The sequence below is a fragment of the Cottoperca gobio genome, chromosome 6, assembly GCF_900634415.1.
Source record: "Cottoperca gobio chromosome 6, fCotGob3.1, whole genome shotgun sequence".
NCBI classification, from domain to species: domain Eukaryota; kingdom Metazoa; phylum Chordata; class Actinopteri; order Perciformes; family Bovichtidae; genus Cottoperca; species Cottoperca gobio.
Genome location: NC_041360.1, coordinates 4,189,928 through 4,214,582, shown reverse-complemented (window position 1 = coordinate 4,214,582; position 24,655 = coordinate 4,189,928). Strand labels below are relative to the sequence as shown.

The following is a 24,655-nucleotide window of genomic DNA, read 5'->3' as shown; positions in this document are numbered from 1 at the left end:
CTTATTTGTTAATGAAACACTTTCAGCTCGCGTATACACGAAACAGTTAATGCGTAAATACGCACAGGACAGGACCAAAAAACAATTGAGTGCGAGATACATGTGAGATCCGCACACAGACAGGCAGCGGGTGTGTAACTGTGTTTGTGTATGAGGGAAGGGCTGGTTCTTATTAAAGTGCGGAGTTCCAGTTTGGACATTCCCTCGCCTCAGTCTCTGTCTCCTTGACTAGGAGACAGTCGCGTGCACCCGCGCTCGGTTATTTGTCGGCTTCCCGCTGCTTCCAGGCTCTCTCTCAACAGCACACACTGATCCGGGAACAGCAGCTCCTCTCTCCTCTCTCCCCGCTCAGCACCGCTTCAACGTGGTGCGCCCCTGACGCGCTCTCTCCAGTTCAGGATGGACTCGTCTCCTTTTCTTCACCTTTACCATTGACTGTGACGCTGCTGTAGTTTGGTGGGAGTTCCTGGGGAAGGGGCTGGAACTGATTGTCTGTCCACCGCTTCGCCTTTCCACTTGGTGTATTTTTATTGAACTGACACTGTACACTCATCTCCGGGCTCCGAAATGGGAATGTATTTACATCTGCTGTTTTTGCAGTACTATTTCGTCTCGAGCTTCGTGTGCAACGCCGTCGCTTTTGTGGAGGAGCCCTCCGGAGGCAGATTGGACGGGTACTGCGGGCGGATCCTCCGGGCGCAAACACAGGGCACCCGGAGGGATGGGCACCATGAGTTCAGGCTCAGAGTGGAGGGGGACCCGGAAACCTATCAGCCGGGCAGCACCTACAGAGGTACAGTTTTTCAGTCCATCTGCGCAATCAGTGCGTAAACTGGCGTGTTTTTAAAGTAGAGCATATGTGTTCTAAATTCATAGTAATCTTTATTTTATTATATTCCAAGAAAACTTGAGTAATTCTAACCACCAACATTGCAAGTAACAGCCATAACATTTTACTAGAAATTGCAGCCAGACTGCCTCCTCTGGCTCCTGCAGGGAGAGTTTTGGTTTGATAAGGCTACTTAGTGTTATAATGTCTGACCTATATTCACTTCCTCTCCTCTTCCTGCAAGTAAGGACACCCACCCACACACACACACACACACACACACACACATATATACACATACGCACAGATCTGGCTCCAATTCAACTGACCCCTACACATTTAAAGTCTCTATCTGGCCTGGTGGATTTGACCACATAAAAAAAAGACTTTGGCCTTTACTAAAAATAAGAAGTTTAGCAACATTAGTTTTCAACAACCAACAACAATCAAAATACAACTGTTTCACTTTCTCTGTTTTGAAATCTAACTTTATTCATACAAATAACACATGGGGGGATTTTATAAGACCTTGCATGCTACAGTATTGACACAGGCCTAAAAAATAAGGACGAAAATCAAGGGGTCACCTTGTCTTAAAGTCTCTCCACTGACATCATACTCTAGATCATGCCATTTTCGCAATCCAGGACTAAATTCTAATCAGCTATCAGGGACCTGTGAAGGACGCCACCCAAGGAAGTTTTTCCCCAGGCCTTCAAGATTGAAAATATTGACATCTTCCTTCTCAGCACCAGGAGCACATTTTAAGATAAATGGACTGGTATGAAAATGCAAGGTCAGGGCACATGGGTGATCTGAATTTGATTCTACCCAGATCTCATTGTATGGCTCCCGTTCTTGGCCTGTTCCCTCCACCAAAGTATTTTTTTATATAGGTTTTTTATTAGTATTTTATTCTATTTACAGCCCTCACTCTTTCATGTGTGACCCTTTGACATGTGACATGACCCTGATGTATCGATGTATGTGCCTCTTCACTACTCAGTGTCTCTGTGGAGTAAATACGCACTCCCTCTCCTCCTTAACAGTGGTCCTCCTGGCAACCAGCCCATCTTATTTCAGAGGTTTCACCCTCATCGCACTGAAGGAGGGCAGAGAGGGCACCACGGATGACGACTACACCGGCCAGTTCCAGGTAAGGATGAGCAGGTGTGGAGAGGAAAGGAGGAATTTCTCAATACTGAATGCGCTCTGAGTTTTCTGGGAAAGTTTTTACAAAAGATGAACTCATTTGCATGCACATGGAAGTCGGCTTAGCTGCTCCCCACTGTTTTCTGATATGGAGGTCAAAGGAGGTGCTGCTGACAGACACAAACACAGCTCGCCTGGATGAAGCCGGAAAACTGAGCTCTCCTGTTGTGACGGAGAAGAAAAGAGAATGTAGTTTGCTGCAGCTCTTCTCGGATGAGGAATCTTTCACTAAGCAGCAAATATTTCCTCCAGCATAAGAAGGAGAGAGGGAAGGAAAATGCAGAGGAGGATAGAGAGGAAGAGGCATGTGAGGACAGAGAGAAAAGAGATAAGCAGAGAGAGTTAGAGAGAAAGCAGGAGAGAGATGTGAGATGTTTGGTTCAGTAGTAACACAGCTCCCACTGAGCAGCAGAGAGCTCCTGAGGAGAGAGCCAGACTTCCTCAATTACCTCCCGCTCAGTGTAAACAGGAACACACATCCGTAGCTGTGTTTCCACACGCTGATCCTAACCAGACTCTTACCAGACAGCGCAGGAGGCTGCTTTAATGTAGCCAACAGTGAGAAGATTTTGTTTCTTGTTTCCACATGCCCACCGACTTTGAGACAAATAGTCAGGTTTGTTGAGATTTTGTAGCTGCTTTATAACTTCGATTTCCTGACATGCCTCCACAGTGAACGGAGAATTACAAACTCTTGGAAAACTCATTTGAAGAACATTGGAAGTAAATGGAGGCCTCGATTAACAGCCAAACTATATCAAAACATCCATTTACAAACTCTCACACAACTCGCCATTCACTTCAGTATAATCAGTCGTATGCTTGTGAAGGTGCTACTTGTGTGAGTCAAGACGGATCCGAAGCGTTTTACGCCTAGTCCACACGTACACAGGTATTTTTGTAAACCTTGTTTTTTCCATGCATTTGGCCTTTCGTACACACCCAAACTGTGTTTTATGGAACAGAAAACTGAGCTTTCATAAAACTCGAGCCAGAGCGAAGATTTTCAGTAACTAAGTTTCTCCTGTCTACACATCAACACTGAAAACGGAGTTATTGGCTTTTAACATCAGTGTGCGTTTTCTCCTTTGTGCTGAATGAGGAGCCATTTCTTGCAACCGCGAACATACAACCATGAGCGGTGAAAGTAACCAAATAATCTTGCAGTAGGACTTTTTACATGTTTACGCATAAATATGTACAGTTACTCTTCCACTATATTAAGAAACAGAGATGTCTGCTACATCTATCACTCCACCAAAGTCGCTGTTTTGTGTGTATGTGTGTGTCCCAACCTGCCTACTTGACAACGCCACTATTGCGTTATTGTCTTCATTCTTTGCTCACCGTGGAATTAACCTAAGCACACATTAATTTAAAGTACCCTGTGGAATTTCTTTCACCACTAGTAGCGCTATGGAGAATTTTATTCATTCACTTTGTGTACGTGGAACAAACATGCAGACAATGCGATAGGCATTCCTGATGCCGGGTTCACCGTATCCCACTGATGGACAGTTGGCAGAGGTTGCTTGTGGACATATACAGCCATGCCTGTGGCTCTGTGAGGCTGAACACAGTGGTGCTTACATAAGCATGCTAACATGCTCACAATGACAACGCTATCAGATTTCAATACAAAACAAAAAGAGGATCTCCAAGGGCATTAGGGTCCGTCCTCTGGGGACCATGAATATGCGTACAATGTTTCATGGCAGTTGATCGTGTAGTTGTTGAGATCTCTCTGTCTGGAAGCCTTAGACCTTAAGGGTGCACACAAGGTGTTTTGGTGAAACTTAACAGGCCACCTTGAATAAAAAAGTATCAAAACCATAAGGAATATTCCACAATGTTATTATATTATTAATGAATACATCATAGTATGTTGCAGTACACTTCAACAGCACCACAAACTACAACAATCACATCTCTCTCAACAGAAACATTTACATGATGTCCTTCATAAAGGAAGGGTTATTGCAGGACTATTAGTTTTAGCTACGTGTTTTCATAAACCGGACTGATCGTAATGTGCACACGTCAACGCTTCTGGAAGGGTTTCCACCAGATTTTGGATCCTGGCTGCAGGAATTTGCTACAAGATCATAAGTGAGGTCGGCCACGGATGTTTGGTGGTAAGTCCTGGCTCACAGTCGCTGTGCCATTAAGTTCTGCTAGCTCTTCTAAATCAACATGCTAAAACCATTTAATTATGGACTTGACTTTGTACGCAGGGGCATTATCATGGTAAACAGGAAAGGGCCATAAAGTTGCAAGCTTGCTTTTGTCTAAAAATATTGGGTTATGCAACTTTTAAAAGCAAAGCACTAAATGGATCCAGAAAGTTACAGACTGATGTTTTCAGTTCACATATTTGTTAAGCAGCTAGTTTCCAGATTTATTTATAAAATTTGGAGCAAATTTTAAATATAATTTGGAGGAAAATTCAGCCATGGGCGAAATGATTAGTTTATCTGGAAGTTTCTATAGGATTTCTTATATGGCAAAATCTTTTAAAATGATCAAACACTTAAATTAACTTAATAAAAACCTGGCACTTGTATCCTGTGATTATCTATCACCATGTCTATTTTAATGCAATTGGATTTGCAAATAAATAAAAAAGATACCTTTGTGGGCATTTTTGCTATTATTTAACAGTGTAGAGACAGACTGGAAATGCTCCCATGGTTGCAATCGACCCCAGGACGTTGTGATAATGTGGCGTGCGCTGTAACCACTGGGCTACAAAGGCGCTCCCCAAATTATAGTTTCTAAATATTTGCAAACCCCAATCAGAGTCTTGGCAGAGATATTGTCTCTCTGAGTTCTTTCGAGATCATTTATTTATTCGCTTTCAAATCCTTCTGTCCCGGGGAGCTTGGTTTCTGACATTGTCGGCACTTATTCATTGTTTCATTTGTTCATTCATCTATTCACTTTGCTCCTCTCGCTGCTTCTTATACAGTGTAAAGTCGACCCTTAGCATCTTGCTGCAGCATTGTCTCTGGGTTCACTCTACAACTTTTCAAACCACTAAATTATAATGAAAATGATTTGCAAGTTTAAACAGTGCTTTACAAATGATTAAACAAACAACAGCCATGTGATGAAGAATACAAAAGATCCATTTAAAAAAGAAAAGTGAGAGGGATTATGTGTGAACTTCCCAAGGAGGATGGATACAATGAAGGAGTATGGACTGATGTTTCTTTTTTACTTGGAGTCTGGTGTTTAGACTTCAGTGTGGTCCTTCTCAGCAGTTCTCACAATGCATGAAAACAAAGATAACAGGGAACCATGCTTTCGTCTGAATTGAGACCAAGGTCATTCTGAGACATCCGCGCGGTGTCGTCACGCATTGCGGCTAACTTGCTCCGATCATTTAGGTTTAAACAATTCAAACTCTGCTCTATTTGATTCCTGCTCCCTGCACAATAAACACCTCACAGTCTCCACCTCAGAGTCCCAGCGGAGTCTGCAGGGAGGCAGAGACCAGCCAGCAGGCAGTGAGCAGGAACCAGAACAGTGTGGGAGCTTGAACAAAATTAAAGTTGCAAGCATTTTAATACATATTGGCAAATCCATCAGTCACTTCTTGTTGCGTAATTGACACTTGTAATTGACACTTTTATCCACATGTGGAAAATAATTAGGGCCTCTAGAGATTAGCTGCTGTCAACTGTCAAGTGTTTAAAGAATATATTTAGTTCTGAGAAGTTGAAACAAGTATGAAACAAGATGTGTCCAGTGTGATGTTATGTGAAAGCACACTGTGTTTTATCAATGAAAACCTGCATAGATATAGGAACAGAAATTAGCTTCAGAACGATTTAATTTATTAAATTTGCCGTCCCAGTTATATTAGCGGCTGGATAAGAGAAGATGCAGCATGACAGCGAGACTGGCTTTTTATCTAAATGACCTCAATCCATCAAACTCAGCTTCTCTTTATCAGAGTGGTTTACATGATAATACTTATGTAAAATCAAATGTATACAGCAATTCATATTCCTGACAGTTTATTCTCTACAAGTTAATCATGCGGTTAGTTTTGCAATGTCATGATTGTTATTGTGCAGTGGAAGAGGAGCCAAATGAACACAGTTGTGGTTCCTCGTATGGCTGTTCTCTCTTTTCGCTCTCTGCTACTCGGTTGTTTCTGGCAGCTGTCCTGGAATGTGCCCGCCTGCTGTTTCACTAAAACACCACAACTGAGAGTTGCTCATTGTTTTTTCCTTAAGCAGTAATCTGCTCTTTGTCCCCATTACTACCATTAAAGGACTTCTGTCCTAATGTGTCAGACCTAAAGAGTAAGTCTGCGAGTGAGTATCTGTGTGTGTGCGGCTCAGTGTGAATCTGCGGTCATTGTCTGCTTGGAAATGTGTGTCTTTGTGCTTATATATGCGCCGAATGGGCACGTAGGTATATGTGTGGGTCTGTATGTGTGTTTTTCCCAGCCCTCCTTGCGTTAGTGTGGGACGTGGGTCATATTTATCTAGGCCAGCAACGTGTTATTGCTCAGGGAGACAAACAGAGCTTGTTTGGATAAGGGGAGAGATGAGCAGACATGAGATATTATCTTTTTTTTTTTTTGCACAGATTATCTAGGGTTCTGAGTTTAGCTGGGGATAAACAAACCCAATCAGTTTAAAGTGCCACAGCTAAGTCATAGGTTTCAGATAGAGGCAATTACATAAGCCAAGCAGAGCTTAGAGGGCTTCAAAGACGAGTAGGATGTGTGTAGAGTTGGAATGATAGTGACCTGATATGTAACATAATCACACTGTGATCCTGAAGTACCCAAAGACATTCAGGAGGCACCTGTTTTTTCGTATTAACAAGAGTTTACAAGGACTTGTTTACTTCGAGGAATCTCCTAGAAGACAATTTACACATCTTTATTTATTATGCTTGACAAGCTTGATGGTTCAGATGCTTGAGGTTTGCATAAATAATGTTGTACCCTGCACTGATTATGGCTCATTTGCATCAACGCTATGAGCATGAGGCCACTATTTCTTGCTTATTGCAGAATATGATTTGCTGGCTCTTCAAAGTGTCTGAGAAAATGAGTTCGCACAAGGAGGTGAGAAATCATGGGGCTTGGTAGATTGTGAATTGGTGTAAGAAATGTGACAAAATTGATTTCTTTTTACAGTCATCCAAAACATTTCAATCTAAATAAACGGTCATTATGCTAATCATTACCACAGATAATCTAAAGGTTTGTTTTTTCAAATACTGTATTTACCCAAAGCTTTCACATTTGCTTCACGCAACACTTTGGTGTCTGGTAACTTCTTCTGTGCAGCACAAGAAGGAATTTGACATTTTCAACAGTGTTTTTTATTATATTACTGGCTAGTTCTTTAGCGTGAGCAGTGACAGCCACTATTATTGACCAAACTTTAGAAAAAGTTTAAAGCTATCCCATTAGATCCCACCACCTCCGTGTAGTCATCCCAAACAACAGCTACAACTATGTTTCATGGTGGGGTTTGGACTGGAGGATGAGTTGAAGAGTCTTACAGCCTGAGGAAAGAAGCTGCTCTGTAGACGGTACAGCAGCGGATCGCTTGCCAAAAAGCGGCAGGGTGAACAGGCTGTGGCTAGGGTGGTGATTGTCTTTTAATATCCTGTGGGCCCATGCACCTCTCCTCAATGATATCACTGTTACTTGGTCCACGGGTACTAATGAAGTTCTGGGCAGTTTTAATCCTCCGCTGCAGATCCAACCTGTCCTGGCCCATGCACTAAGCATGACAATTTCTATTTAGAAAGGAAACGGAGTACCACTATTTGATGTCATAGAAAATGTCACCACTGAGTTTATAGTGTTTGGAAGCTAGAAGTGATTGAGGATAACTGCTGTAGTCTCAACAGCTCTGTGACTCAGCCTTGGTCTGAGCAGGAGCCTGTCCAGTTTATTAATGCTGCTTCTCATTGACAATAGCCTCAACTAACTGAGTGGGCAAGGCTGGAAATCAGACACAAGGAGGCACACACACACACACACACACACACACACACACACACACACACACACACACAGACACACACACATAGTCAATTCTATTCATACGCACGTGCACACACAATTACAATGGCTGATTTACTTGTTCAGGATAATAATGGCACTTTGGTTAAGGTCTTAGTTTGGTAAAATGTTAACATGAACCCATCTTCTGAGTGACATGCTATGAATAAACCAAACATTTATTTATGAAATGATTTTGCTTAAAGCCCTTTCTTTCTGATTAGGCACATGATTTATTTTTAACACAAGGGAGCCGGAAGATAATATTTGTCTATAACAAAGACAACTAACCAGTGATTGACAGGGGCAACTCATTCAACTTGGGACTGGAAGAATATGTAAAGTTGTATATTTAATCTGGAGATATTCTAGCTCTAAAACTCAAAAAGCATGGCTTGGCATTTCTTTTATGGGAAAGAAATGATGACACAAGTTGAAAATAATGATTGATTTCATTAATTTAGATGTACTTTCTTTACAGACAGCAAAAGTCAAAAGTAAAGGGAGTCAAGATATGTTTTTGCCACAAAGGAACAGGCCGGGTAGAAGCAGAATTCAGGTCCAAAGCTGAATGATTAGTGTTTGTAAAGGTATAGCCCAATGTCATGGAAAGTATTTTACTTTACCACATTGTATTTGTATATATTTGTGTGATTTAGTCTGTTCACTGTTTTTGTCAGAGCTTTTCACACCAAAGCCCTGATAACGTCAGAGCTTTTGCACAAGAACACCAGAGATGAGAAAAGGACATGACAGACTTAAAGAAAGGCAGGATATAAATAATTTGAGCTGAATCTACAAGTAGAGAAAGAGTCCATTTACATTGTCTGCATGAACACAAACGAGACACAAACACTTCTTAAATGGACGACTATGGCAGTACTACAGCTCATAAAAACTTTCAACATTTCTTTTAAATTGACCTCTACAAAACATTATAGCCCTAAAATGTGTATATAATTCTAAAGCAGTGGATTTTAATAAAAAAAGAGCTTTGGGGTTGTTATATTAAACAGACTTATTGAACAATGCGCTCCCTCTTCTCCAATGTTGTTTTGTGTAATTTAACGCCAAAAGCCACAGAATTGTTTCCATTTGTTGGGAAATAAATGTACACACACACAGAGTAGATGTTTGGATATGTGACACCGCGGCTTCAGTTGAGTGGTTCAATCACAAAAATGTAATATGATGCAATATGTGTAATAGCCCCAAGATCTCAGCAGTATTCTGCAGTAATAGTACGGCTTTGATTGATGGAAAGCTCAAGGCAAATATGTCGGCGCCTTCGAGGTCTTCATCGAGCAAGAGAACTTGGTTACTTTCTGAAATAAGCCCATCTTCCAGTGTTGATGTGACATTTCAATGTATGAAAGCCTGCCTGTGTTTTTCCTCTGAAACGTTTCATCTCTGCACTCAGGTCCCAGAGGTTTTAACTGTATTCACTCCTTTGTATCTGATTTGCATTTAATTATAAACCTGCAATGTGTGCGCACACACCAGCCAACAAACACACACACTAATATAACTCTTATTGTCAGTTTCCACCAGGGATCCTGGGTTTGCATTGTCTGTCACCCGCTCTCTGTCTCTTTGTGTGTGTGTGTGTGTGTGTGTGTGTGTGTGTGTGTGTGTGTGTGTGTGTGTGTGTGTGCGTGCACGTGTGTGTTTGAACAGGGCTCTGCGTTTGCTTGTGCAGGCACTCTGAAGCATCTGTGTTTACCGTCTCAACGGAGAGCGAGAGATTGAGAGAGAGAGAGATTGAGATAGACAGACCATGGACACACACAGACATGCCAGCTTCTGCAGTGAAAACAAACGCTCCTTTGCCACTCTTCCCACACTCCCTCTCTTTGTCTGTCTCTCTTTCTCTCTGTCCTTCCATCTCTCCCATATTCTCTGTTATCAGTGATCAAACAATATGGCTTGAAACTTCTTTGTTTCTAGTTTAGAACTAAAGGTCATAACAACAATACCATTATTGTGTACTAAATAAAAAAAGACTTGTCAACGTAATTTTGAGTTTAACACCACTGACTACTGACTTCCAGTCATTAGGCTTGAGCCAGATGACTTAAAAGAACATAAAGACTTGATCTCCCCCTAAACCCAAAGGGTAGGAGTCATGATGAGACCAATAGCATACTCTAAGGCAGAGCAGAAAAAGATACTGCTCTCAGGCAGAGGATTACTGTTTGAAAAGATATTACATTTGAATGAAAAAAGTAACAATGCAGAGTCTACAACTCTGAATCCAAAGTCAAGGAATTGGGCCTCGACTCTTTTGAGTTACAATTTGGGATTGGATTATCATTACCATTTGGGATTTGGCTATCCTTACTTGGGGCTGAACTTGGTACTTGCTTGTCGTGAATTTAGGCTTGACTGTCTTGGCTTGGATCTTGATTTGGGACCTGCCTGGACTTGGCTGTGACTTTAAATCCAATGTTTTACAACCTTTAAGACCTTTGTTGGGTCTTGACTGAATTTAATTAGAACATGTCTAACATGACTTGTTATTTGATTATCCTGGCTTAGGACCTAATTTTGGACTTGCTTGACTTGAAAATGGATTTGACTGTCTTGACTTGGAACCCAGTGCTAAGGAGCTGGTATTTGACTTTTGACCTACCTGTCTTGACATGGGCTTTGACTGTTTTGACTTGGGATTTATTTGAGTCGGATGTGACTTGAGATATGACTGTCCTGAATGTGGATTTGCCTGTCTTGATTTGTCTTGCCATTTTTAAAGAAAAATGCAGAATCTATGTCCTGAAACTTAAAGTTTAGGACTTACTTGTATTTTTGTGGAACACAGCTGCCTGGACTTCCAACTTGAGATGATTGACTGTGTATACTTTGGACTTGACCATGTTGATTTTTGTGTGACTGTCTTGACCTGGCTTTGACTATTCTGACTTTGGAAATGAGCTACGATTTGAGTGTCCTGACTTGGCTCTCAGCTTGGGACTTGTTTTTCTTAATGTTCGACTTACCTGTCTTGACATGGGAATTTACTCGTCGTGAATTCGGTTGCCATTTTTAAAAGATATTGTATTTGAATGGAAAGAAAAAAATTGCACTGGCCATGACTTGGAAAGTTTAGGACTTGGAATGTTTAGGACTTGGCATACCAAGCAAGACTTACCTGTCTTATTGTGGGACTCAAATAGGTAGACTTGGGACTTGACTATCTTGGCTTAATGTGGGACTTGCCTTTCCTAAAATGTGGACTTGCCTGTCTTGAGTTTGTCATTTGGTCTAGAAACTTAGTGTTTTGGACTTGGGACTTGGATAGAGAATTAACCTTTCTTGATTTGTAATTTCATTTGATTGACTGTGTTAAGTTTGAACACGCCTGTCTTGAATTTGGACTTTATTTGTATGTCTTAACTTGGAACATTACTTGGGACTAGACTGACATGAGCCTCGACTGTCTTAATTACATTACTACTTTTATTAAACGGACTACAGTGTTGTCCATCAACAAGTCCAGTCTGAGCAAGCACAGACAGTGATGGACAATTGTTACTTATACATCGTAGCCGACAACGTCATTACACAAAACAACAAGCTTATTTTTCAGCAGCTTTTTACTTAAGTATTAGCCTTGTGCAGTTTCTATTTCAAATTAATATATTGGAGCCCTAATCTAGCTCCACTTTCTTCACTCACAAAACTCGGTCTTTTACTTAATCCTATGTTTTCCTTTCCTTTATGTTTTCTCAATTTTCTTCTCTTATGTCTTTTATGTCTCACTCTCCACTCTCTATCTCTTTCTCTTCTTATGTCTTTTAGCCAGTTGTATGTGTCTTGGTGACATCATGTAATCCAAACTGTGTAAAAGAAGGCACAAGGAAGTCAATCCAGAAATACATAGAAGTATGTCTACAGTATGTGCACTTTATATGCATGTGTTTTTTTTCAGTTCTGTGCTTATTTCAGTGTCTTCTCGATGCGTATATCTGTGCACTTCCATGTGGATGTGTAATAGAAAGGGGAGTTTGTGAAAAAAAGAGAAAAAGAAAGAAAGATCTGTCTGTGACTTTTGTCTCCGTCTTAATGTCCTATCAGGGGTTTGGGACAGGGTGTTAGGTCATTGTTATTGTTGAGCTGAGGCAGCTGGGGAACACTAGCTATAAGGTCATAGGCCATGTGTGCATGTGTGTGTCTGTCTCTGTGTGTGTTTAGTCTTGTCTGTCAAGGTCCAAGTACTGAAGGAACTGGGTTAGACACATCTTGAATATACAAGACTGTTATTATCCAAAGCCTTACTCAGGCTCTTTGAGAATTGTCCTATTTCACATAATTGTGCTGTTAGCTCGAGCTAATGTAACTTGTGTGATTCAATTGAGAAAAAGGAATAATGGCTAAAATCATCAAAGCACAATGAAAGTTTGGTCATTTTCATGGGCCAAGCTGGTAGACCAGAGAGACACAGGTGGATTTTTCTCAATATCTTTGTACTAAATCTTTCCTTCATCTGTTTCTAGAATATTGATGAGGAGGACACACAGTTCATGACCAACTGTGCCCCGGCTGTGACGGAGAGCACACCTCGCAGGCGCACCAGGATACAGGTCTTCTGGACTGCGCCGCCTACTGGGTCTGGTTGTGTTATACTGAAGTGAGTTTCATTTATGCTCCTACCTTTTAATAAGATTCAACTTTTGAGAGGCCTTTGTTATGGTGCCATTGTTGGAGAGTAAAAACTACCAAATACAAATCAGCTTGCAGATACTTAAAAGTTGAGATATTCCAATATTTATAATAATCACGTATAAAAAGTCAGCTACCAGAACAACTTGTATTAACTGCTTTAACTTTAGCATTAAAAGGATGTTCAGAATTTGAATCTGAGGTCTGGGATGTCCAGACCTGATATCAATGACAAAGTCAGAGTTCAAATGAGTGCCTGTTCACTGATAATGGTGTTTTGACAAAAATAAAGGTGAGAAATGTTAACTGTGATGAATGACTTGACTCAAGCAAGTTTCAAGTCTCTGCAAGTTGGTTTTCATGGTGTGACTAAATTAATAGAAATCAGTAGCTGCCTAAAAGAAAGGACATCAATCTAAAAAAGCATATGGTGTGCTGCGGCTAATGGAAAGTATTTTATAGGTACAATTAAAAACCACCTGTATGATCCATCAAGTTATATAATTCTACAACAGCAGGAGCACTTTATGTAATGTTTCTCCTTTTTTACAAAGCAGAAATCTAGACTGCTTCACTCCCAATGAATACCGTACCCCCGCATAGTCATTTTTGTTTTTACAGATAGTCGTTATTGGTTATAGGCAACACATTAAGTAAGATGATATCAGGTGTTTCTTTTGAAGCGATGGCACACTGGCTTGTGTAAAAGGACCGGCTCTCCAACAAAGAAACAGATAATGGTTACAGGGGGGCAATTTGTGGTTTGAAGCAGGTGTGACTCTAAACTTGCACTGTGTTATTTCAAGAGTGGTGCATGTGACCTTAGTTGAGCATTAACTGCTTAGTGTTGTGTCTCTCATAGTCATTTTAGAGGTTCCATGAAATGGCTGAGACAGATGCTCATTTCTTCAGTGATTTGTGTTTCCTTGTGAAACATGATGGTGGGGTGAAACCAGTGGTGTTGTGGTAACTGAAGCAGCATAGCTATGCTATTGATATTATGACATAGGAAGCACATTATTCAGAAGTGAAAGAGAAATCAGCCAGGTTGATCAGCAGATATTAATTTATTTTAGCTTTTCAGATATATTGGTATATTTCTGACAATAAGAAATAAGAAATTGTAGCAGAGAAGATATAACATTTTTTGTGGCAATTTAGAAACATTGTTTTCATTGCATAGTTTGTCCACCAAAGAGCACTAATGAGTTTTGTTAAACTGAAAAACCAGTAGCACTTTTTTATACTTAGGAAAACAAGTTGTAACCACAGCATTGACCTTTTAAAGTTGATATGGCTTCACATGAATTTTAGCTGTTTTTCTCTCCACCGACTCCTGAGCAAAATATATCTGGCTCTTTAACTGCTAAATACTCCACTATGTTCACCAGCTAGTCACTAACTTTGTCTATTTTCTATTTAGTGCTGAATAGGTACTATATAATTTGTTAATCAGAAAACCTATAAAGGTGTCAGACTTATCTTACATAGAGTAGCTTTGCACCAATGACTGCATTCAACTTGACCATGTTTGATCATGTTTGATCTGTGTTGTATTTATTATTACCATAGGCCTTCACTAAATCAAAAGTCAATAAATGTGTTTTTATGTAGCATGTCTAGCTTGCTGGAAACAATGTTGATAAGAACAGTGAGACTGAACAAAAGCAGTAAAGTTGCAGGCCAGAAACCAAAACAATGAGCTTAAAGACATGTGTCATAGAGCTGAGGGAAACTCCAGAGTTGGGGAATCATTTTCATTGTGTTTGATACTATGAGTAACCCCTTTCACATTAAACATTGTCATTTTACTCATTGTTGATTTAAACATATTGTTTAATGCAGCTTTAAGCTTAAATATCAATATCAGTATCTGCCTCAAAAACGTTGCATACTATATTCACAATTAAGATGGCAAAAATTGACAAAAACAAGGACCCGCCTTGGTAGAGGACGCTAGCCACCTGTCCCACATTTAAAGACGATATGTTTTATCCCAGACCTCACACCATACGTACTTTTAAAAAAAAACCAAAAAAAACATTTGGTAGACAGAGAAGACAACACTTTAAAATGGTTAAAGTCTAGCAAAATGCTCTGTTAAAAAGATGTGTTTTTAGGCCTGTTTTAAAAGAATCCACAGTCTGTGGCGTCCTCAGATGTTCAGGGAGAGCATTCCACAGTCTGGGAGCGGCAGAGCAGAAGGCGCGATCTCCCATGGTTTTGAGCTTGGTCCTGGGGGGAAGGAGGAGGTTAGCCTTTACAGAATGGAGGTTTCTTGTGGAGGTTTGTGGGGTGAGCAGTTCTCTAAGGTAGGATGGAGCATTTCCATGAATGCACTGATGGGTGTAAAGGGAGATTTTATTATCAATCCTGAGTGAGACCGGAAGCCAGTGCAGTGATTTGAGTATGGGTGTGATGTGTTCATACTTTCGCACTCTCATCAGGATCCTAGTAGCGCTGTTCTGGATGTATTGCAGCTTCTGGATGTTTTTGCTAGGAATCCCGATAAGAAGTGCGTTGCAGCAGTCAAGTCTTGAGGAGATAAAGGCATGGACAAGTTTTTCAGCATCTGACAGAGAGAGTGTAGTGCGGAGTTTGGCAATATTTTTGAGGTGGTAGAAGGAGTTCTTGCATGTTTGTCTGATGTGGGCCTCAAAGGTCAGGTGAGGATCCATTTAACACCCAGATTGACTGTTGATGAGAGTGGAATGTTCTGACCGGAGAAGGTGATGCAGGTTATGGAGGAGGACAGGACTTGATGTGGGGTGCCAACTAGAAGGGCCTCGGTTTTAGTGCTGTTTAAGTGGAGGAAATTGTGCTTCATCCACGCCTCTATCTCCTCCAGGCAGGTGGTTAATGTGGATGATGGCAGAGGTGCAGAGGGGGTTGGGTTAATTCTGATGTAGAGTTGTGTGTCATCAGCATAGCAATGGAACGATATTCCATGCCAGTTGATGACACGGCCAAGGGGGGACATGTAGATGGTGAAAAAAGGGGGGCCCAGGACAGATCCTTGAGGGACACCACAGGTGACAGAGTGTGTTTGTGATTTTGGCACTCCCAAGGGGACATGCTCAGTCCTCCCAGTGAGATATGAGATGAACCAGTTTATGGCCGAGTGAGAGAGTCCGATTGTTTTCATCAACCGTCATTGTGGAATGAAGACGGTTGAGGAGGGTGTCAGGATCAACGGTATCAAATGCTGCAGTTAGATCAAGGAGGATGAGGAGAGATGGAGATCTGGCGTCAGCTGTCATCAGCAGATCGTTGGTGACCCTAACCAGGGCAGTTTCTGTACTGTGGCCAGGGCGAAAACCAGACTGGAATTTTTCAAAGAGTTTATTGAAGTTGAGATGGTCCTGAATCTGAGTAGCAACTACTTTTTCCAGCACCTTGGATAGAAACGGCAGGTTGGAGATGGGTCTTTAGTTGGCAAGGACATTTGGGTCTAAGGTGGGTTTTTTGAGGAGTGGTTTGATGAGAGCAGTTTTTAAAGGGGATGGAACATGACCAGACTGGAGGGAGTGGTTTATCACTGTAGTGATGAGGGGACTTATGGCACAAATGTTAGATTTGACCAGGGCTGTGGGAAAGGGGTCCAGGGCACACGTGGAGGGTTTCATCTTTTTGATGATGGCCTCAACCTCTTGCTGCAAAATGTCAGTGAAGTGGCAAAGAGGCTGGGTAGGTCCAGGCTGGGGGTTGACAGTCGGGACTGGCAGAGCAGCGAAGTTGGAGAGGAGAGAGAGGATGGTATCTACTTTCTTTCTGAAAAATGCGATGAAATTGTCACACTGCTTCTCTGTGGTGTCTTGGTGTAAGGGAGTTTGAGGTTTGAGGAGATGATTTACTGTGGAAAAAAGTTGCTTGGAGTTGCCAGGGCTATTGTTGATGATGTTGGAGTAGAAAAGTGAACGTGTGTCTCTGAGGGACTTTGCGTAGGCCTTTTGGTGGTCTCGGTATGCCTGTCTGTGAACAGTGAGTCCTGAAGCCTTGAGGCGCCGCTCGAGGACACGCCCCGCTGTCTTCATCTTCTGCAGCTCGCAGGTGTACCAGGGCGCTGAGCATGATAATGTGACTGTTCTGGTTTTGACAGGGACGTGGAGATCCAGGAGACTGCTCAGAGATTTGTTGTAAAAGTCAACAGATTCATTGACTGATGTGAGATATATAGCGGAGAGATGCTGGAGATCCGAGGTCATGGTGTCTGGGTTGATGTTTTTCAGATTTCTGAAATGGATTTGACGCTTTGGTCTGGTGTAGGGAAGCAGGAGTGGCAGATCCATTGTGATGGCCTTGTGATCCGACACACCCAGATCGTAAACAGATAGATTACGGATGGGGGCAGAGTTTGTGATGACTAGGTCAAGTGTGTGTCCCCTAGTGTTTGTGGGGACATCAACATGTTGTATGAGGTTGAGGCAGTCCAGAAGGTGTAGGAACTCGGCTGCATAGTGACAGGAGGGGGTGTCAACGTGAATATTTATATCTCCAAGTATTATAATATTTCCAGAAGTAGTACAGAGTGTAGTTAGAAGGTCGTGCATCTCTGGGATGAAAGCTGAGTTGGGTTTCGGTGGTCGGTAGATGAGAAGTATTGTCAGGGTGAAGGGTGGTTTACATTTAAATTCAAGGCATTCAAATGAGGATAGTACAGGCAGTGGCAAGGGGGACAGTTTCACTTCATTTCTGTGTATTATTGCTAAGCCGCCACCACCACCAGTGCTTCAAGCCTTTTCTAGGTAGCTGTAGCCAGGGGGACAGACTTAATTTAGGGCAAAGTAAACCTCTGGCTGTTGCCACAAACCCTTCTGCCTCTACTGTTAACGTTAACTGGGCATAGCATAGCGTAATGGTACACTGCTAATTTGAGGACTTTGTCAATGTACATGTATTGATTTGGTTTATTGTTATTCACTGAGCTTTAGTGTTGTGATCTTTGGTGTTCGCCACTCCACTGAGTTGATGTTAGTTATGCTTCACACAGATGCAGGTAGCCATCCACCATTATCCTACAGGGACTACATAAACATACTTTGAATTGGCCTTAAACAAAGCTACACACTCAGAGGGGAAATTCAAAGCTCCCGCTCCATCCTCCTTTTGTTCTGACCTAACTCGTGTGTTCATGCTCGTGCACGCGGAACATAAGGAGGCAGAACAAAGAAACATACGCATTCTTTCTGCACTCAACAGGCGCATTCTTGCACAAACACCCACACAAAATCCTCCTATTGTTTCTTTAGTTACGTATATTTAGATGTATTACATATTGTGTGTTTTACTTTTATTATACTATGCTTTTGAATCTGTATGCTGGTCTGTTTAATGTCGCACAAGACTGAATGCTGCCAACTTACTATTCAGAACTCCAAAATCCTTCGAACCTTTACTATCTATTGGTATGGTCATTTTTGGATGTAGGTGAAAAATGGCAGCGCAGCTGGATCTGGGTCTGACATTGGCGAGCTGGTAGCTGCCAGAGGCCACGCTGGAGTCTGAGCTGAAGGAGTTTCTGGTGAACCTGCATGATTTTGTCTGATTTAGCCAGAATAGGACCCAGTGGCAAGCATTATGAATAACTATGTAGAAACAGACAATCTTCTCTCTGATGGTCTCATTTACTTATGTAGGTAATATATAGACATCAGTATTACATTGAACCAGTAGTTCCTCGTAGTATCTTTAAAGTCTGTTATTCAATATGAATATTGATAGCCATTTTAATGCCTTTTAAACTCCGACCGATTTTCCTGAAATTGGTTTAAAGGTAAGGGGAGCCTTCTACTCAAAATTGATGGAACCTTTTATATGGCCCTGATTTGTGCTCTGTACAACAAAAGCATTTTCACAATAATTCATTACTAAAAGTTATCAGTGCTGCCACTACCATACTTATGTCTGGCATTATATTTACAGTATCTGTATATCTATATATATACAGTAGCAGTAGTAGTATACTTGCAGCCAGAAATGCATATTTCGGTTTAGTGTATGTCACCATCATTTCAGGAGGAGAAAGTTTGATTTTTGATTAAACACAGTGGATTGTAGTGAACTGTAGTGTGTTTAGCCCCTGGACTACAATACCTTGACACTCATGTCATTATGAACCCATTAATTATTAATGCTGTTCTTACAAGAGAGATAGGCTGTTGTGGAATTAAGAGAAAATCAATAAGTGGAAAGCCAAAGAAAACAAAAATACACAATACTTGAGTGTAAGAAACAAGGGATTGATTTTTACACACGGTGACTATGATTTATGTTTCTATAAATGTTATATTTTCTGAAAACAAATAGTTTTTACATTTAATACATGATGAAGTGTAAAGTATAATTCATGCTGTGCGAGCACAATCAAATCCTATTTACATACATACAGGTACAGGAAATTATGGGAATATGTACCTGCTAGCCACTTCTCTCTTCTTCTCTCTCTCCGAGTTATCGGCTGCATTCTTAATTTGTCAAGACAAATTAAGAATGCAGCCGATAACTCGGAGAGAACACACCTCTGTCTTCCTCGCTCCTTCTTTCTCCACATTTCTGCTTTTTCCCCTCTCTCTCATTTCTATCTCCTCATCCGACTTCCCAAAGGGAATAACCTCCCTGGCACGCATCTCTTCCTCCTCCAAGCGAGATGCTATAACTTGCCCTTACCTCCACAGTATACTCACAGCTGTTACCTTTAATTTATCTGCTGCTGCTGTATGACAGATGGCACAGTGCCATCCCAGTGTTTGCTTGTCTAATAAATCTAGCCCTGCGTATGGGAACATCTGCTATGTAAATTCACTTCGTATTACTCTCACTTTTGTCTGTCAGCAAATAGATAGAGATTTAGCATTACCTCATCTAACGTGTACGCTGTTCTGTCTCACGCTGTCTTCTTCCAGAACTGTCCTCTCTGCTGTTGCAACTTGCTTGTCACTTTATCTTTGTTGAGGATGTATTTCTGTTTTTCCCATGATGCAAATTCACGTCAGTCAGGACTTTGCAGTAGGTCTGTGCTATAAAACATTACTTCAGTGAAAAACATTAGCAAACGTCTCCAGTGAATCATGTCTCTGTCATATTAACCAGTGTTCTGCTAAAGAAAGAAACCGGAACTTCAGCTGTGAATCTTCACACCAAAGCTGCACATTTTCGTTTATATCCCACATCATCCACAATCATTGCAAAGCATCGCCACAACTGCACCATGGGAATGCTCTCTCTACTCTACTCTGTTATCAACTATATGTTGTCAGTCCAGGACATCAAACTCTTGTCTCTCAGCTCATTCCAAAAAGCTTAAAATACAACTCTGTACAGTTGGGAGCACTCCAGAACCTCTCCCCACTGTACAATTCTCACTGGTCCTTTAAATATTGGAGCAAGCATTCATGATTGTTTTTCAAATTTTCATGCCAATTTTAACATCTGCTATTTCAAAATCATTGCAATTATTGTTTTTGGAAGAGGGGTGACAAAGTTGTTAGTGACAGCTGTATCATTTAAAAAGATGACCTGGTTGTATTACCTAATTAGCTAGAGATTTAGACGGTTCAACATACTGTATATTCATTAAGACCCTTTTTAAAGAAATGCTTTGTTAAGGAATAGTGACATATTGTGAACTATGCTTATCCGCTTTCCTACTGAAAGTTAGATGAGAAGATTGATACCACTCTTGATACCATTCTCATGTCTGTACAAGACTACAGCCAGCAGCTGGAGCTTAGCTAGCAGCTAGTAGCTTAGCATGAAGACTGGAAACAGGGGGAGGAAGCTAACTCTGCCTTGCTAGCAGGCTAGTGAACTTTCCAATTGAACTGACCTAAAGTAAGCACGGCTTCATTTGTGCCAGATCCTGCAGGAACCTCCCAGATTGTTGAACTTCCAGCTGTCACTATCAAAATCTGTAAATATGTGTGTGTACGAGTGTAGAGGTAGCCTACCTCAAAGTCACATTTGGGGGCACTTTCCCCCTAAAAATCCACATTTTGGGGTTAATGTCTCCGTTTTTCCATTACGCAGAGCCTTCAGGCAAAAGTTGAATAGTCGGGTACAGCCCTTATATCTTACTGTATATAATAACTATATATATATATATTGCTGTTAGCCCCATAGCTAGTGGGCATTTGTGCTGTTTGGTAAATTAAAAATGGTCAATTATAATTCCCACCTTTGGGTGTATATAGTGTTTACTTGGCTCTAATGTCATGGCAGAAGATGCAATAATATTTTCTGCTGCACATGACTTACTTGGCTAAAGCCTCTTAACCCAATTTAGGGGCTTAGGCCGTCCACCAGAGCTCGACATCTCACTCTTTTCTTGGCCTGGACTTTTGCTTCTTGCTAGCTTACTTCAATTTCTTCCAAGTCCTGAAGCTTGGAACGTCTCCAGGCACTTTCCAGCCTTCCCTGTTTCCTCTTTCCCTGTGGGTTGTAGTCCAGGGCTTGTCTTGTGATGTTGTTTGTGTCCTTCCTAAAGGTATGACCTGTCCATTTCCACTACACTTCTTTTGATCGTGGTAGCTATGTCTTCACATAGCTACTTCTCCACAGTTCCACTTTTGTGGTTTCGATGGGCCACCATAGTTTAAGGATGTAGCGTAGGCATTAGTTGACTAACACATGTAAGTTGGTCACTTTAGTGCCTTGGTGAATTTTCACCAGATTGACCATAATATCTTGAATGCCTACTGTGCTTTACCAATATGTTGCTCTATGTCCTTATCTGTTCCTCCATTCCTGCTGATCTTGCTCAAAAAGAAGGTTTCAGGTTTATTCTCATGGCCTTTTTTTCCCAGCATTGATCTTTAGTCCAAGCTGTCCGCTGCTATCCTGTAGTCTATTTGTCTTCAGATGCATGTTTGGCAAGCTTTTTTTCTTTTAATCAGTACAACAAGCAATTTGATTATGTGAACTTGGGCTTAGATCATTTTGGTTGGCATCATTTATTTTATAGACCAACAACCAAACAGTGAAGTAATCTTCAAATTAGTTGATAAAATAAACTAACTGTTAGTAACTAACGGTTAGTTGCAGCTGTATGTAAGACAATGCTATTCTTTCCTGATTATGTACTTACCAACATGTCCACTTGGGACTACACTTGTTTTTTTGCATAAACTCACTCTTAGTTAAGCGATGTGCGAGCTGAAAACGTGAAAGAAGTCAACTGTTAAAACACGCTCATCCGTTTCTTGGCATCAGAACATGTCAGTATTTTTTAAATAGCTTCTTTATCATGTTCTGCTTGTCTCAGCCGTTACTGGCGCTGGAATTAACAGCTACTTCAGGGTACAATGTGCAACTTTTCTCCTTGAGGCAGGAGGTGTACTGTCAGACCTGCCCTCCTCCTCCTCAGTTGGTCAAGTTTCCCCTCAACTCTTGTCATTCACCCCGCAGAGCTGTCTGCCTTGACAACATGTAGCCTGAGGCGTTTGGAACAAGCAACTGCAAAGCCTCCACAGGCACTGAGGAGGTCCACTCATGTGTTAACCATAACAGGCAAATAGGAATTCTTACATGCATTACACATAGTCAAAAACAAATTTTTGTACTATTAACTTATTGTTTTATAAATGATAATACACAATGAAACAATTCATTTAAAAGTCAGCCTTTCCTATGAGTCCATAATCCGAGTTTCACTCGTCAGTGGGGTTGACTTGGCTTTTTTATTCAATTTGAATCCAGTATCAAATTGGCATTCAAGTCAAATCCCTCATTAAATAAAGTTTTAGCTTTCAACAGGTACAAGTAACTACATTTATAAGAAACTTTAACTCAATTTTGATCTGTAATTGGCAGAAACCGGACAACCTGCATCTACAACCTGCAATTAAGATGAGCAAGTTGAAGATATGAAATGTTGATGGAATATGTATCAGACACTGAAATAATGAGTGTAGCTGACTAATGTTTTACATCTTATTTTTCATGCTTAATCAAAATAATGGGCAATTCAGCACCAGCGATGTGTTTGTTTAACCGGCTAAAATGAGAAGCCTGCCAATGTTACATGAATGTTTTCCTACATTGCTCTTAGCTTGTAAAAATATGCATGGAGGTTTGATAAGATATTTGTAAGCACTGAAGCTTAATGAATCAGGGAATATTTTCCAACTGGGAACTGTATCCAAAATGTAAGCGGCTTCAAGTGTGTTAGTGTATTGATGTAGCACATAACGGATGTCGTGTTACTATGGTCAGTTTATCAACAATTATTATCTGTTGAGCAGAACTATCTTTGAGGTTAATGGACATCCTGTCCGGCAATTATAAACAAGTATTTCCCGTAGCTATGGTTTAATGTAATCTAAAATATATTGTACAGTACATGTAACATCAATGCTGTAAAATGTATTGGTTTTACAATATAGTCAGGTGGAGGAAACAGAAGCATCATAACAACATATTATCACCTTATAAAGTTGTTATGACGTGATCGCCATTTTTAACAAATTCAGCTGACACATTCATGTACATTAAACATGTAGTACTATTCATGTACTATTCATGTACTATTCATGTACTATTCATGTACTATTCATGTAGGGATGTGTTTCTGACCACTCGATGAATATGAGTCCAATGTTCACTAATTATTGCTCTATTCTACTGAAACTGAAATATCTGGGTCTTTAGCAGCAACATGCTCTGCTTTGTTCCCCATAGTTCAAGCAGAGCTGTTTAGTTGATAACTGCTTCTTTCAGTTGCTGTAAATGTAATGAATGCGCAGTGAGACTTAATCACAACAGTAAAGCCGTGCTAAAAAGATGCTAAAATATACTACATACATCTGAGGGAAACAAATAATTCTTTCTGAGCTTGTCAGTAAGGTTAACACCTTTCACATAATACATAGTCATTTAATCCATTGTTACAATTTATTCGTGCAACTTTAAGAAAAAATACTTATTCAGTTACTTTAAAGCAACTGCTGATATGTGATTCTACCCACAAAACTTTTCAGTTTCAAAAGAAAACAACTCACAAATGCTCACGAACATAGATCTTTGAAATTATCTTCCAACCTCGGGTTTGACAACCTCTGAAGATGAAAACGGTTGAAGTTTTGTTTATATCTTGAGTATATATATATTAAAAACTACTTGATTACACTTCTGATTCACAGAGAAACTGTCAAACCTTCCCAGACTGCTTTATTGGATGTGTGTCACCCACACAATTTCCCTTCTTTCTCTAACGATCATTTTATATATACAGTCTATGACTATCATCCAGTTTCAGCTGCCGCATGCCATGAGGAGGATTTTCAGGAAAAGGGTTTTTTCTTATTTCTGTCTTGTTTTGACTTTTCCCCTTTCGCAAGCATGACATGCAGAGGCTCCTCAGGGTGCGACGGGGTGTGTTCGTACATGAGAGTGTAAGAGACTGTGTGTTGTTTTTTGTTGTTGTGATTTCCACCCCAGGTCACCAAGGTCCCTTTGGTAGTTCTGATGAGCTCAGCCCAAATCTGTTCTTTAATCTCCAGAAACTCCTGAAAACTCTTTCAGCGTCTGGGAACGTTTCCACCCGGAGCTAAAAAAGACAGGCAGAGAGAGAGAGATGAGAGAAAAGTGAGTGTGCGAGTAGAAAGAGGGTGAGGCAGACTGCTTTCCAATCTTAAGTTTCGCTGTTCTGTTGATCACTTCTCATCTCGTTATCAAGTGTACGCTTACATTTCTCCTCTAGCTATATCACTGCCCTCCGGCCGTGTGTTCATCACATTTTCACCTCACATCAACCTTCTGCTCAATCCTCCCATCAGTATTCTGCTGCTGTTACTGGGAGGCCTCTAGGAGGAGGAAGAGGCCACCAGTCGTCTGCTCGCTCGGTGACAACACAAGTTTAACTGCAAGACTCTTGAAAGCAGCTTGACAGCAAGATCTAAACTCTTCCTGTCTTGGCGCAG

At 40.9% G+C, this 24,655-nt stretch overlaps 1 protein-coding gene across 1 annotated transcript in view; it reads left to right on the top strand.

Moving 5' to 3' along the window:
* Positions 1-567: 567 nt before the first annotated feature.
* Positions 568-24,655, top strand: part of spon1b (spondin 1b) — an 86,645-nt gene continuing 62,557 nt past the window's right edge. Inside the window, exons 1-3 of the mRNA XM_029434233.1 lie at positions 568-793; positions 1,879-1,985; positions 12,575-12,708. Of these exons, the coding sequence (XP_029290093.1) occupies positions 568-793; positions 1,879-1,985; positions 12,575-12,708 (467 nt within the window). The remainder of the gene's footprint in view (positions 794-1,878; positions 1,986-12,574; positions 12,709-24,655) is intronic.